This window comes from Melanaphis sacchari, unplaced genomic scaffold (assembly GCF_002803265.2).
Source record: "Melanaphis sacchari strain LSU unplaced genomic scaffold, SCAv2.0 Contig0_pilon_pilon, whole genome shotgun sequence".
NCBI classification, from domain to species: domain Eukaryota; kingdom Metazoa; phylum Arthropoda; class Insecta; order Hemiptera; family Aphididae; genus Melanaphis; species Melanaphis sacchari.
This window is the reverse complement of record NW_020270366.1, coordinates 7356567-7373306: the sequence shown is the minus strand read 5'-3', so window position 1 is coordinate 7373306 and position 16740 is coordinate 7356567. Positions and strand designations below refer to the sequence as shown.

The 16740-nt window shown below is 29.7% G+C and overlaps 2 protein-coding genes across 2 annotated transcripts; one reads left to right on the top strand and one right to left on the bottom strand.

Moving 5' to 3' along the window:
- Positions 1-407: 407 nt before the first annotated feature.
- On the bottom strand, positions 408-7448 carry LOC112592178 (peptidylglycine alpha-hydroxylating monooxygenase). Its single transcript, XM_025336219.1, has 10 exons — positions 6711-7448; positions 3372-3429; positions 2975-3062; positions 2825-2903; positions 2624-2750; positions 2398-2446; positions 1472-1620; positions 1219-1358; positions 834-883; positions 408-755 (listed from the first exon to the last, which is right to left on the bottom strand). The coding sequence occupies exons 1-10, from the start codon at positions 6843-6845 to the stop codon at positions 590-592; spliced, it is 1041 nt and encodes a 346-aa protein (XP_025192004.1). The 5' UTR covers positions 6846-7448; the 3' UTR covers positions 408-589.
- Positions 7449-7598: 150 nt separating this feature from the next.
- On the top strand, positions 7599-15580 carry LOC112592098 (kelch-like protein 17). Its single transcript, XM_025336108.1, has 8 exons — positions 7599-8041; positions 11197-11313; positions 11374-11608; positions 11869-12044; positions 12604-12700; positions 13290-13446; positions 13536-13636; positions 15309-15580. Exons 2-8 carry the CDS (start codon positions 11228-11230, stop codon positions 15537-15539), a joined length of 1083 nt encoding a protein of 360 aa, XP_025191893.1. The 5' UTR covers positions 7599-8041; positions 11197-11227; the 3' UTR covers positions 15540-15580.
- The last annotated feature ends 1160 nt before the right edge of the window (positions 15581-16740 follow it).

Sequence of the window (16740 nt, the reverse complement as noted above, 5' to 3'; positions counted from 1 at the left end):
AGTATTTTTGTACTGGGGCCCAGTAGTCTTTTGTATAAAATAAAACAAATGATTGATTTTAAAATTAGGTATTATTAGCTGTAGCCTGTAGGTAATATAGTGTAATTCGTGTAAGTTAAATATTTATAATAGATACTTAACTGATATTATCTATGTTATAATATTCTATAGTATAGTTTAATTAAAATTAAAAAATTGACTGGATAATGTCATCAACATGTAATAATAAATGGTAGATACACTTGTTGATACCATAGCTATTCAATTCATGAAAATTTATTCGATACACCCTATGCGTTTAGGTACAGCACCACAATCAAAACATTAATACTGATTATCCCATCTTTGGTCGACAGTTTATATAATTTATGTAATAATAAAATAATATAAATTAGGTAACTCAATTATAAAATAATAATAATAATAATAATTATAATAAATAACAATAAATTATATTAAAATAAAAAAGGAATATTGGTATTGGGATGTGTACCTATCATAGATAGGTAAGTACTCATAAATAAAATATAGGTACCGAGATATCTGACAACCAAAACGAGAATCATTAATTATTTGTGTTAACTAGTGTTTATAAGATCGACGCTTCTTCGTCCGGTATGTTCGTCAGATACGGATCGCTGTACCAATAATACCGCGGAGATCCTTCCGACACGCAGATCTGTTGTTCCAAAGGTCCAGTCCCCTCTACCCAGTACATCACGTAAAAATTGCACATTTCGTCGTCGCTCGTCGCGCTGTGAACAAATTAAATAATCGTCGGAAAATTAACCACAATGACTGGAATTTTATTTAATGAGTCGTGTCAATCTTACCCAATTCTAGTAACGGTGTTTCGCCTGCTTTCCATTGTGCACCTGGCAGCCTATAGATAATACACATCGAAGGTTTAAATTATACATATATATAATATATAAGATAGACTATAGTCATATTAGCGCCTAGCGGTAGGTAATAGCTGGAATCAAACGGTACTTTTCTTGCCAAGATATATTGTTATGGTACCACGAAATTCAAATCCTAATCATTCGAAATTTTGATGGTAAAATATTTACTAAGCGAATTTTAAGATTATTGCAATACCTACAGTAAAATCGGAAATTATTCAAAACCATATTATTTTTAGGCATCAATAAGAGACTGCGCGGTTATACAGTAATAGAGTTAAATAGACAATCGTCAATAAAAAAAAATACTTACCAATATATCACCAAACTTGACGGTGATATTGTTCTCTATTGGGTAAAACATTTGTGGCGTCATGGGGTCTCTTTTTCCTAGTAGATCCCATTTTTGTACACCATTATTATTTTTTACTCTGTAACCAGCTACAACTTTACCTATTTAAAAAAAAAATCGATTATTATTCTAATGTAGGTATATATGTATTTTTAACATAAAAACAAAATGTATACCAAGCACACACTGTCCTCATATAATACATACGACTTACCAAGTTCATGAGTGTGGACCCTGTACGCAAACGGATGAATGACTTTCCCAGTCTCGTAGAGAGGACACGATGTTTCCATGTGTTCGATTGAATTCGGAGGTATTCTTCCGTTTGTAGCTAGTAAGTATACTCCAGCTTGTTTATCTAATCTATAAAATAAAATTAAAAAATAAAAATACAGTATAATAAAATAATTTAAAATAATTATGATAACCGATAGTGGTTATAAGTCGTTAATATTAAATAAGATAAAATTATAAGAACAATAGATAGCACACGTACACACGCACACACACACAGGATATTAGTTATAAAAAGGCCGGTCACCGCCGGTCAAACAACAGTGTTCTTACCATTTCTTTGTATAGACAATCACAAGCGAGAGTAAAAGACTACGCAGATCGGGTATACAATAAGACGTAAGTGTTGAAGTTGTTCATAGTTAAAATTAAATATATATTAAATAATTCATGTATTGAAAAATTGTAATTAAGTTAATAATTCTACTTAAATAAAGAAAGTTTTGTAATTATTTAATACACACTGTTTACCTTACAACATACTCAAAACATCAATAGAAAAGTCGCTGTCAGAAGAAGAAAGGTAATATACTGATTTGTGATTAATTTAAAGGCTTATAATTGAACCCCGGATATATAAAATATAACATCCTTTTAAATTATTACACATAGTATCTGTAATATATGCACTTATAATAATTAAAAGTAAGAGGAGGGTTCCTATACTTTAGTTTTATGAGCCTAAATGTTATTAAGTATTACTCCTTTAGCAATAAGCACTAAGTTGTAATTTATAACTTATAAATAAAGGTAACCTATTTTTTTAATGTATAATATAGTACTTAAGATATGTTATACAGAATTAAATTAGATTAACGTAAATTAAAATATAATAGATTATCTTACTGTTGTTCTGTGTAATGCAAATATATCCCAGAGTTATCCGTTTCGTCATCTGTAATAAATTGTACATGAAGATTATTTAATTATATATTATTGCAGTGACGTATAATTTAGGACAAATATCTGAGATTTCAAATATTTAGAATTGAGCTCATATTGAATTATGGGTGTGTAATATGAAAAAAATTGAGAGGTTATAAATTCTGTATTACACATATTTAATACTAACCATCAAACATTCTGTGGTAGTGAACCTGTAAAACTAAATAATTGATCTGCGAATCACCTCCGACTTTGAATCCAACACCATCTGGAAGTTTCAAAGTTGGTGCATCACGAGCCCAAGCATACATTATCTGATAAAATTATAAATTATAATGTTAATAATAATAGATAGGTATATTATTCAGTTAAAATAGTGAACACAAACATTAGATCCTGACTTGCATGGGGTGGGATGCATATACGGCTTATGTGTATTTGATGCCATTTGCATTTCTCCACAATTCCTTAAAATTAAAATAAATAAAATAAATTTCGATAGAAATTATTTAAAACAAGCTTGGAGGATGTTGCTTACCAAACGGGATCTTCGCTTCCAGGATCTGAACATCCATAAAGTAACATATGGTGCGATGTATGACCGTGAGCTTTTGGCTCGAAACCGACTGTAAACATTTAAAAAATTGATTGTACAGAAGACACACAAAACAATAATAACTTTAAAATTTTTAAGCTTCAGAAAAATATTTTTTAAATGTTTTCTAACGTAATCGAAATTCTAAATACTAAGTAGTTATAGTTATATTATAACATATGGTACCTATTGTTAGGTTAGTTTACAGATGTATAGAAATAATCCGTATTTGACAATATCAATTAACTAATAAAGGAATACAAGTACTTTTTTTCATGCAAACGAGTAAAATCAAACTAAATACAACTATTATTTCTTACTAAAACTGTTATATACTTACCAATAAAGTAAGACTTGCTTGGGTCTATTCTAATAGGAGTGCACAAATACAAATCCATCTACAAACATTTAAAATAACTGTTAATTTATTATATTTATTAAATTTAGTATATTATTATAAAATAATACTAATTTAGATACATTTACATTTTTTTATAAAATTAATAAAACTAAAAACTAATATAAAATTCGATAATAGATTCAACGTCATAATATTTTAAATTATTAAATAAGGTAATACATTTTTAAATCATTTATTATTTTTATATACAATATGAAAAATTCGGGGACTTAAATTATTTTGTCTGAATTATGCACGTGGTATCAAGTTTAAATATTTATAACTTAAAACCAAAATATATTATACTTTTATTGTCTACATCGTCTACAATATTATAACTTATGAGGGTTTTGTTTGCTCAAGTAAAAATACTGTGTTCAATACTACAATATAACAATATACTATATATTTTAATACTACACTTAACATGTCTATATGAGGGTATAACAACATAAACATAAGTAACAAGATACAAAAATATTTAATGTAATCGATCGTTATAGCTTTTTACTTAATAAAGTAGAAAAATGAATATCGTTAAATATTTCATAGGTTTCATTTCTGAAATTAACATTTATTTAAAGTTAAATAAATTGATCAGTTAACTTACAAAACATTAATGAAAAAATATTCTTTACACCAATTCACCAAGGAAACAATAAAAAATATAAATAAAATCCCGTTATGTTTTGGTCTTGAATTTTTGAATGTTAAATTAGCCAAAGAATATTCAAGAACCTGTGACATTCGACGATCAATCGTCACGCCTAGGATGAAAAAATACAAAATAAATACTTCAAATATCTCAGTAATATTAAATCTTTATAACATTAGTTTAAATTATATTTTTGAAATGATTCGTTTTTTAAATATTTGAAAATTAATTGAATTTATAAGCTAACATTAATTTAAAAAAAATCTAAAATAAATGAGCACGGAAGTAATAATGCGATGTATTAAAACAATGTAAATTCTAATTTTAGTATCTAAGTACGCAATACATTTACAAGTATTGAACAATGAATATAAAAATTAAAATTATAGGTAAATATATCATAATATATTAAATAATACGATATAGTGTGATTAATTCATAGCAATATGTATTTCAACATTGGCGTGCATGCATATATATATAACTTTATTAAAAATGTTACTATTTTTGTTGTTTGTTGGATATAATCTAGCACCTCCCCTAAAAATTCAACTAAATTTCCACCCATGACACGGATTATTACAATTTATTGTAAAATATAAAAAAAAAACTTAGTAGATAGATGGGTATCTTAGTAATAATGAAGATTGGATTAAAACATTGATTGAACAATTTAAATAAAAAAGTGTTTAAAAAATATTTTATGTCTTTTTAAACAGGTTTCTACTGATTAATGATTTGTCAATTATATGTATTCTGGACTAAAATTTGTATTGTTATTTGTTAAGTTGAATTAAATTCCTATTTTTATTTCGACATTTAAATATTTTTTAACTGTGTGAAAACATACAATCGACGTATTCTAGGACTTTTTTAATACTTTTAAGTATAAAATCAGAAATTTAGTATTTAAATATATTTCATACACTTATCAAGTATGACAATATAATTTAGGTAATAAACAATAGCGTGTATAGTGTAATATATTATATTATAAATATACAATATGCCATCTCGAAAATGCGGATAAGATGAGTCGTACTAAATTAACCCAAACACGACGCGGTCGAATCGTACAGGTTCCCGGTCACACGCATCAGCTATAATAGCACCTATGTTATTATATTGTATAATGTAATAATATATTCGTACCGCAACGTATATATATAAACAATATATGTATGCGGCAATAGAAATGTGTTATGGCCGGTTTGCGTGCGGTGTCACGCGTATACTCGGAGCACCTACAATGCGGGTCCCCTCCCCCCACGAAAAACCGCAAAACTAACTATATAATATTATCGTTCTATAATAATTGAAGTACAACGGTGAAAATAATTAAATAGGTACAAAGCTGACCATAAAAAAATCGACAGTGCGACGAAATGCTGTAAAAATAAAATATGTAATGCAACTGGTTTTATTCGACAACAAATAGATACCCATAGTTGAATCTAAACTATTTTATGAGTAGACTCATTATTTTTATATTGGTCATACATTTTAGTATTAAAAATATTATGTTTATTATTATTTATTATACAATTAATTGAATACATTTGGTATTTGATACATACCATACTAATATACTCTAAACATATTTAATGAATACATTTAGTTGGCAGTTGTATTGGTCAGAGAAGCATGAAATTCCAAGGGAGTTATTCTCTTTCCCTCCCTCTGGAGTATACCTGTATTCAACACCATCTTAGTTTATAACTTTAAAGTATGCAATATTTAATTTTTTTGTTATAATAATATTATAAAGTATACATGGTCCGGACAAAAAAAAAAGTCGTACAAGAAAAATTAACGAGGGCCATTTCCCTGCCCACCCCTCAAATACCAACCCAAAAAAAAAAACACCATCCACAGCACTACCCACTCGATTCTTTTTTTTTACATAATTATAGTGCAGCAATATTTATATACAATATACTACTGCAGCCTTGCAAGTCTTCTATTCTGCATAATTACGTAGTGGTGTGACACATTGTCATGTATTTCGTTGAACGTTGAGTAATAGAGAGTATCTGACCGCCATTCTCAAAAACTGTGTAATTAATAATTACGAAGACTGAAAACGAAGTATCATAAATAGATCAATCCCCAGAAAACCGACCAACCGTCGGTTATTTAACTGTTTCACATTATTGAACGTTAATCGTTATTGATAAATGTTGGATCACACAGGATCATGTGTTTTCATAACAGGTTGTACGAGGTCGCACTTATTACGGACGATTTATTATTTTCGCAAACAACTGCAGTCGTTACTGCATTATAACCCTATTGCTTGTGTGCAGAGTAGGTATGTCTCGTAATTCGTAAACATACTTGAGTATTTATCATAGGAATACTAATGAACCAATGACGGAATACTACAATTTACCATACATAGTATTAAGTATTACGATTTTCGTAATTAAAGTGAAATCGTATGATTTATAATTACCGTGGTCTGTGATACTCTAATATTAGTACTAACAATAATAATAGCCATTCGAGTAAACAATCATATCACAAAGTTAGATTAATACTGTGATGTCGTTTATTTTGTCTTTCGTCGACCGACGTAAAGAACATTCTCGCGGAACTAATGCCGTAGAGGCGCACTCACTTACCTTTTTGGGCTGCACATTGGGCATGAGCAGCGAGTACTTGTCCACGCGATACGACTCGGCGGACGGCCATATGGTAGCGACGGAGACGACCGCCAGCAAGACCAGAGATGCCGAGTACTCGACCGACGACGGCATGTCGCTGACGCGCAACAGTGGCGTTAACGTACTAACGGGCGTGACCGGAGCGCGAGCACGCCGGGTGCAAAATACGGTCGCGAAGACCGGTTGTCCGCGGACGACTGCGGAGGACGGCGACGCGCGCTATTTCTACGATGTTGTGCACGGATCCGCCGCCGCACGCCTACGAGACGGTGACCGCGCCACTCACGCGCGCATGACAATCACCTGTATACACCACATCACCGGCACCACTACTACCACCACCGTGGTGGACGGCGACGATGCGAACGGCGTGTCACCCGTCCGTCCACACCGGAACCGCAAGACTGGGGCCGATTTATTAATAATATATATATATATATATTATATTTCGAACAGTCTTCGATATTATTTTTTACAAAAATGACTACGGTGACGATTTATCACAGTGACAATGGTGTTAATGAGACGGAGGTCAGGGCGGCAACGCGACAATAACACACGCGCAAACCGTCGTGGTGTAAAACACACTGTTTTTTTTTTTTTCGTTATATTTTGGCGCGCACTTCGGCTGCACTATACTCTCTCGGGGCCAACGCACCTGAACCACGACCGGTGTACGGGCCAACACTATGGAAACCTCTCTCGCGCGCGCCCGTATTTGCCTGTGTGCGCGCGCGCGAGCGCGCGTGTGTGTGTGTAATTATTTTTTCGGAACACCTACCGCGCTCGACAGCGGTCCCCCCCTCACTTGACTCGTTCGCCACCGCCAACGTCGTCTCCGCCGTCGTCGCCGCCGCCGCATCAGCCCGTCCGCATAATTTTAAGAGACGCAACATGCTCCGTCCAGTCCGTCCATCAGTGGCGGCCTCGCTGATTTACCGCCCGCTATCGATTTTCCCGGTTGCGCGAATCCAACAGTTGTGCGTGGGCGCCATCCCACCGACCGACACGCGCCCTTGCTCGAGATCCGAAAGTGAGACAGCGCCGCTGCCGCCACCGCCAACACCCACAACCCACAAACGGGGAGAGACCCGTACCCCTCTAGCCCTTCCTCAATCGTGACGGGGTGTTCGCAGATCAGCCCTCAGCAGCCGACCTACATTCATGTTGCATACTCAACGGGTACTTCTGCGGCGTAGACGTTTATTACGCGTTTTAACTGATTGAAGCCGCCCCGTTCTAGTTGGTTTCCTGCGAACAGTGACACATTTCCATCGACGGACTAAACGGTAAGTCATCGTCTGACAAAAATACGATGTTCTGAGCATATTTTTATTATCTCTGTGTGTATAATATATATATATATATTAATATTATATTTATTACTGCGATTATATGTTAATATATTATGCTGAGCGCAATCCTCCGTTGACGTCTAAACTGTGATGTATATTATGATTATGCCATCATATTGTGCACTTATCATTTACGCATCATTATTCAAATTTTATCGTTAGGTCCAATACATATAATATCATATTATACATTAAACCGTCTATTGTATATTTATGCAACGTTCGAAAAGTTAGCGGATACCGAATATGATGGCTTTAAAATTTCCATTGTATACTCGCCACAAACAGTGGCGCCCAGACAGGTTAGCAAGGGGTGCAACTGCATGTGCTTTCGTGATGGGTAGGTGGGTAGGTGGGTGGATAGGTATAGTCCCTAGTCCCTATGGTTATAGGTACCTAAATAAAGTATAGGAGTAAAGTATAACAATGCTACACGACAACTCATATGATGTTACAAGTTACTTATAGTTACAAGTTACAACATATTAAATGATAAAGTAATAGAAAAATCATCTGAATCAAGAATAATACAATATTCGAATATTAATGTTGTACGCTGTTTAGCTGATACGCTCGTATATTTAATATTATGAATTATTATATTTTTGTATACAAATCAAAATAACAATACGGGTATTGCTACATGGTGATAAGATACCAATAACATCGTATATTAGGTATTTATTTTTAGAAATGTGTTTCCCTGTTCCCTCAATATAACTAGCCAGCAACCACCCTACCCGGCCAATCCATTGGCTACACGATAATTATTTATTATTATGACCGATAATCGGTTAGTAAATTCCAGTATTCGGTATTCCACACTTTCCACTAGATATTTTAGTGAATTTGTGTTGTTCGTCTGTTGACTGTTTGATCTACGAACTTCAAATAATTTTGTATGCGTCTATGGCAATTTTTTATTGGTGAAATTAACTATCACTTATTATTATTCAATTTTCACAGTTATTTATTAAAATATTACATTACGTTCAATAAAATAACATTTTGTTTTTAAATAAAAAAAATGGGTGGGTGGGTGGGTAACTTTGGATAGTTGCATGTGCTCTCAAAATACCTCTGTGCGCCACTGGCCACAAACATCCTGAAATGCGTAGGTATCATTAATTCTGTACGATATTGATCTGAACGTCAAATATCATACATAATATAATATATATAAAACAAAATATTGTTGTAAGTTTTATCGAAAATAAATTCTATATAAAAACCGGAACGGCGCTTTCTATTTGTATATATATATAACCATACATAACAACAGCGAGTTGTACATCGTACCCGTTATAAACCGAAAATCAGACTCAAAATTCCTATATCCCCGCTACTCTCCCTGTCCATTTACTACCGGTATAATCTACTTAGATTCAATATAGTATGCATACGCACGCACAAACACACAAAATGATATACCAAAGTCTAACGTTATAATATGCCTACACTTTACTCTTTGAAAAAGTCACATCACCATTTTCATATCAAAATTGATGAAATCAAAACTAATTTTTTTAAAGTTATTGTCAATAATAATGAATAAAACTGTATTGACGTATTGTATAATAATTGTATCCTACAGCATATTACCTAAATTACATATACATTGTGTGAACTTTGTACATATGTTAGTTTTTGGAGAGTGTCCAATCGATTATTATATTCTGTGGTCCAATGTTCAAACATCTGTTTATCTGAAATACGTGGATAACCTACAAGGCTACAACTCGAATACTAATAGGGAAGGCGGAAATGAACATCGGGGATATTTTCCTTCCCCTTACAAAAATTCATTAAACCAGGATACACAATTATTTCTAAGTAATTGAATTATTTTCTAAACACTTTTTATCTATATATATATAGATACTACATTGTTAAATGGTTATAGTGTTTTTTCGTTTTACTGATTGATAATTTAGATCAACTTACGGTAATATTCAGTAGCGCCGAGTTATATAAATTTAAGTGAAGCAAAATCAAAATATTTACACACCTACCCACTCACCACTGAGGATATTGTCTACCTCTAATAACTAATAACTTGAGTTATTTATTTAATTATTTAGTATAGGTATTATGTAACGTAAAAACAAAAACACCTACAAATAAAACCACCCACCCTCTTTATTACACGAAGCAGTCGCTTCAGTTCATGTATAGGTTCAGCGCCACTTGTAATACTAATGGTAAAACGAAATGCTTAAATAAAAATAGCAAAAAAAACATATCATGAAATGTACTTATGATACAGACTAACAGATTATTTTTGCTTAGAATCGTTTTTTGTGTAAAATGATGTATAATTAAATTCAAATTTAACATATTAATTGAAATGAACCACTCCACGCTTAATGTACTACAACAAAGCGGTAACAACTTTTCCGTATTTTTTATATTTAAATTTGAAATATGCTCACTTAATAATTATTGATATTGTGTTTAGAATTTCAAATTTTAGTAATTAAATATAATATATTTAACTTTTCTATGGTATATTTATTTTTAAATTAAATAATTAGTTCCATCAGAATAGGGTAGTCACGTATTCAATCATTATACAGTGGCTCAGATTGAGATTGTTTAGTTCTTTAAAATGTATCCAGACCAGTCAGGAATAGAAAGAATACACTGTTACCGCTATGCGTACGCTTATAACCCCTATTAGGTTGGATAAGTCAATAACTTATTTTTATTAACTACTGCATATTTAATGGGAGGCAATATAAAATAATATGTATTAAATATTAATATTATATTAAACGAATGTGTCAAATTACTTAACATAAAGTTATAGTAAAAATAAATTCTTTGTTAATATAATACACGAGTATCTGTAATTATTATTAATTTTTACTAAAATAATTATTGTTCTAGAAGAGTTTAGCAAAAACAAAATTCCCTTTAAGGGGAAGCAATAGTGTAAATATTTCCATGAATATGTGTATGAGTATGACGTTCTACGTAGGCAGTTAAAATGTTTCAACTATTTCAAAACTTCATTCACTTAAAATGCTTAGACAAAGGGTTCACAATATACATCATAAATCATAACTATTAAATTATTACTTTTCTAGGTAATATCTGAAAACCGATACATTTTATAAAATGTCAGTAGTTAGCATGGACTATAGTAAGTTCGAGCAATGTCAACACTACCATTCATCATTTACAAAACTAAATGAACTTCTCAAGTAAGATGATGTAGAAATTAAGTAGTTAGAATTGCATAACATGGTAATTTGTTTATTTAGAGAAGAAACATCGTGTGATATTATTTTAAAGACAACAAACGGAAATGAAATACATGCTCACAAATATGTGTTGTCAAGTTGTAGTGAATATTTTGAAAGAATGTTTATTGGGGGATTTGTAGAGAGCACTAAAGATATTATCCACATTAAAGATATCGACTATAAAATCTTGAAATATTTAGTCGATTATATGTATACTGGTAAACTGATAAAAATCACTAAAAACAATGTTGAAGTAATGATTTGTTATTCATCTAAATGCAGATTCGGTCTTAGGCAGCAGCGGGGCCTCTTCTCTAGGCTTCGCGCTTTTGTATAACATTTTGAGCCTTGCTTTAATGAAATTATACATTACTTTATATTATAAAAAAAGATTTTTACTATAGACGCCTCAATCTATAAAAAATTGGCCCAGGCCTCGCTCCAACCTAAGACCGACTCAGTCTGAATGAATATAATTCTAATATTGTAATGCTATACATTTTATTTTTAAAGGCAATATTGAACGGAGCTGATATTTTTCAAATTAAAAAAGTTCAACGTCGATGCGTTAAATTCTTATCGAAGACATTACGTGACGATAATTGTTTGATGATTAAAAATATAGCTGATTTAAGATTGATCACTGATTTGTCTGATTATTGTTTAAAATATACTCTAAAAAATTTTCTGTTAGTTGAAGTATTATGGTTGTGTATTTTATTTAGGGCATGGATTTTAATTCACAAAAAGTATGACAAATTTCTTAAAAAACTATTTAATAAATTAAAACTGCTATAAATACTTTTATATTTAAAATGTATTTATTTAATTAAATAATGTAGTTCTATTTATAGAGATTTTTTATAACAAAATAATTTAACGTGTTGAACTCGTCGATACGAGTGACAATGAGAATATTTTAGTCTATCTTCTCGATTTCTATTTCTGTACAATATAATTGAGATTATTAATTTTTCCTATAAAATTGATATAACAGCACGACAATCGACCATGAGAATACATTTAGAATGTACATGTATAGTTTATAAAATTTATGAAAAATGATTAAAAATTTTTGAAAAAAATCAAATTTATAAAACAAATTTGTTCATGGAAAACAATATTTTACAGCATTTGAACAAAATTATTATTACATATTTTATTTGCGCAACCGTGCCCTAATTATTATATTACATATTTATATTAATGTATACAATTTAAAAATATTAATGTAAATTTATTTGGTAGATTTATATCCGAACATATATCTTTTATGGGTATAGACATAACATATCTGAAACAATTGTTAGAAAGCGATGATTTGAGTGCTAAATATGAAGAAGATGTTAGTATACTATTATTTAAATAAATCAATCTTATATTATATAGGCGGCATTTGTGGTATGGGGTTAGAGCTACCAGCTACCATCATATACAATAATCTGGAGTTACAATTTTATCAATCTGCTACATTTAAATCAAACAAAATAATTAATACCTACCAACTATACTATCTTTGTTCTAAATAGATACTTACATTAATGTTATGAAATAAAAATAAATCATTTTTAATTTTTTAAAATCATAGATTAATTTTTAATATGATAAACATACTTATTTCAGGTTGTTACACGAACTATCACTAAAGTCCCTTAAACATGATTACTGATTAGTCCATTTATTTTTATTGAATTATTGAATTAATCAATTTTTTTGCGACCCAGCATTAATATTTTTTTTTTTTTGAAAAAAACATTAATCTAAAAATAAATTATCTAATATGGTGAAAATGGTTTGAGGGATACATCACACATAAACTACATGTTAAATATACACCAAATGCCGTGTATAACAACATTATTAATACTTATATTTTTATTACAACTATACGTAATTTAATAGTTTAATGGCTTGGAAAAACTTAACTTTTTTAGGTGTATGAAGTTGTCATAAAATGGGTAAAGCATGATGAAAATGACCGAAAACATTCATTACCAGAACTATTGAATCTTGTTAGGCTGGCATTAATTCAAGAACATATTTTGGAACAAGAAATTAAATCAGAACCACTTATTTATTCGAATCCTGAATGTAAGTTCAAGATGATTTAAAACGATTTAAAAAATTATAACATATAATAAATTGTTTATGAAATATAAACGGTTATATTAACTACTTAGGCTTGAAGATTGTCACAAAAGTAATTGATCATTTTAATTTTAAAAATGGAGATTCATTATCAAAGATAATAAAAAATGTGAAACCAAGGATCGACAGCAAGGTAATTTTATTTAAATATTACATGAATTACTCGACTGACTAACTGAGTGAAACGTACAATGTAATGTAATTTTCTAATAATTTAAAGACAAATTAGAAAACTATTTTAACATATGAATCTATTTTGTGTTTTTAAGCTATAGATATACATATTTCTTTCCAACCGTTACAAATTTCCTTTACAACCAATAAGCAATAAGCAATAACAATGTTGAAATTACAATGTTATTATAACGTTAAAATGCTGCATTATAGTACCATATAGATATAGGTTACCCCTAGCCACTAATGAATAATATAATTTCGTTATCATAGCAACCAAAAAAGAACAAACCCGCAAATCTGAATAACATTTTTTTTTTTATATATATGTTACCGGCATTATGGATAATTCAGGTATTTTGCAAAATGACTAGGTATTATGCATATTGCCGACCGGTTTTAGTCAATGTAAATAAAACTTAGGATTTTCAATATTATTTTATATATAACCTAGGTATTTTTTTAAATACCTAGGCATTATGTAAAATGCCAATTTTTTTTTTGGGCAAAGTAAAAAACAAATTATTTAATGTTATTATATTGTGTATATATATTATTATTATAGCTACTTATTACAACATGTTGTTGAAAAATGACATTTTGATGTGTATAAAACGTTATTTTTTAAGACAAATGCACTTTTTATTTTGAAACTTAGTCTTACAAACGCATTTTAAAAATTCTTGGCCAGTTCCTGTCGACTGTTCTTTTGCGACTGTTCGTAACGCCACTTTTGTGTCTGTTGGGACTTCGTCAATTTGTAGTAGCTTTTTTTGACATACTGTAAACTGACTTCTGGTGTACAACTGGCATACGTTTTAAATACGGCTCAAATATTTACATTTTATATGGTCACCTCTTCTTTAGGCAGTTCTCAACAATTATTGGTATATATTCTTTTTGGTGGTGTAGTCATCGAGACCGACCACTTAAATAGTAGAAGCCTCGTGACTAAACAAGGTGGTACCCAATTTTGTTTATTTTTATCATATTTCTTAATTGACGTTTGGCATTATACGTTATGCCTAAGCAAAGCTTGTATTATATATATTGTCGAGTGATTTTTAGCATTTTACATAATGTCTAGGCATTTAAAAAATACCGGATTATCCATATTGCCGGTAACATATATAATATTCGGAAATCTTGTAAGATTGTCCATTACATTAAATTATTAATATAATTGCGTTATCTTAAAAGTCTCGTTGAAACATTCTTTTAATCATTATTTTAAAAACATTTTTATGATTTAATGCTTTTCTATGCAGTGAAATATCGAGTAGCATGCTACGTGTTTTATCTGTATATATACCTCTTAAAGTCTTATATATAATCTTATGTATGTCAAATATTTTTATTAAATATTGGGTAAATTTTTAAAATGTCATCTGTTGAATTTTTTTTTTTAAATTTTGTATGAATTATAAAATATACTACTACCACATCTTGTACATAATAAAATAATAAAATATTTTATCAAGTCCTCCTCCTTCCCATTGAATATTTCTGAGTGTATCTCTGCTCTACTCCTACCATACATCAAAACTACCCCGATTTTTAAAAACCTTTATAAATATAGATTTTATTATTTATTTATTTATCTAATACATTTTTTATTGTTAATTAAATAGAAATTCAGGAACAAATTTAGGAATCGATCAGAGGTTGTGTGTAAGATACCAGATAGTGAACATAGAAGTGCAATAAATCTTCTTGCTTATTTCGATAACCGCGTTAGTAATAATACTGATATCTCAAAAGTTGAATGGGACAAGAAAATGAATGAAATTAATTTTCTTGAAAATTGGAATGAAAAATGGGAAGATTTGTGTAGTACTGATGAAGAAAGTGACGATGACTAATATGAATATTCAATAAATAAACACAAGTATTTTATGTTCAATTTGAAATTTTGATTAATTAATTATTGTTATACAATACATTAATACAATACAGTGGCGTATTGAGGTTTTTGTCATGGGGATATAATTTTATAAGACAATTACCAATTCGAGGGGGGCTACGCCCCACTCACCTCCCTAAATTTCCAGAAATTATAATAGCTTTCTATAATAAATTAATAGCTATTAAATATACATTCTATGTTTAAATATGTTGCCAAAATTATAATATATAACACATTACTTGAGATTAAATGTTTTATTGATACAAAATCGAATGCTTAAATAAATATGAATAATATGATGACTATAATTATTTGTGTGTGTATATACCCTAAGGGGGGTATTTATCCCCTTGATCACCCCATAAATACGCCACTGATATAATGTAATATACGACTACAAAATGTGTGATAAATAGGAAGTTTAATAGACTTTATGCACTTATCGTATCTATATCTAAGTAAATTTTACTATATTTATAATAGCACTAAATGAGACACCGTTGTACCTCTTCTCGCGTAGGTTATAAATTCATTTATATTGACAATTCAAATAATTTAATATACTTATTACTTACAATTACCTACTAAACATAATTGTTTTTATACTTCAGAAATTACATAAATATATGAATCAAAAATGTTAATCACATAGTATACGTACCTATAGTGATGTTCTAAAATTCAAAAATATTACAAAATTATCTACACAAGAAACTTTTTATAATTTTAGTTAATATTAAATTTAAAATTAAATATTAAGAAGCAAATTATTATTATTTGTTCAGTTATTTCTGATAAATTATTTATCCAGCAAAGATTAATAATAAATTAGTATTTTAAGTTTAAAGTACTTTAAACGCATTTAAACTTTAAACTTAGTGTTCACGATTTATATAATATAAATATACATTAACAATTCTATTGTCATAGCAAATGTTTTTATTTTGTTAAGTTTTAAAATCATATTATATATATAATACATTTATGTTACTATTATAATCAAAAATATTTTCTTTTAATATAATTATTAATTATTAATTATTAATTAATATACTTAATCTTCATTACATTAAAACATTAATGTTTTTTAAGATATACGATATACCTACTATGGGAATATCACTTATTAATTATAATTATACATATACAGTGGTCGC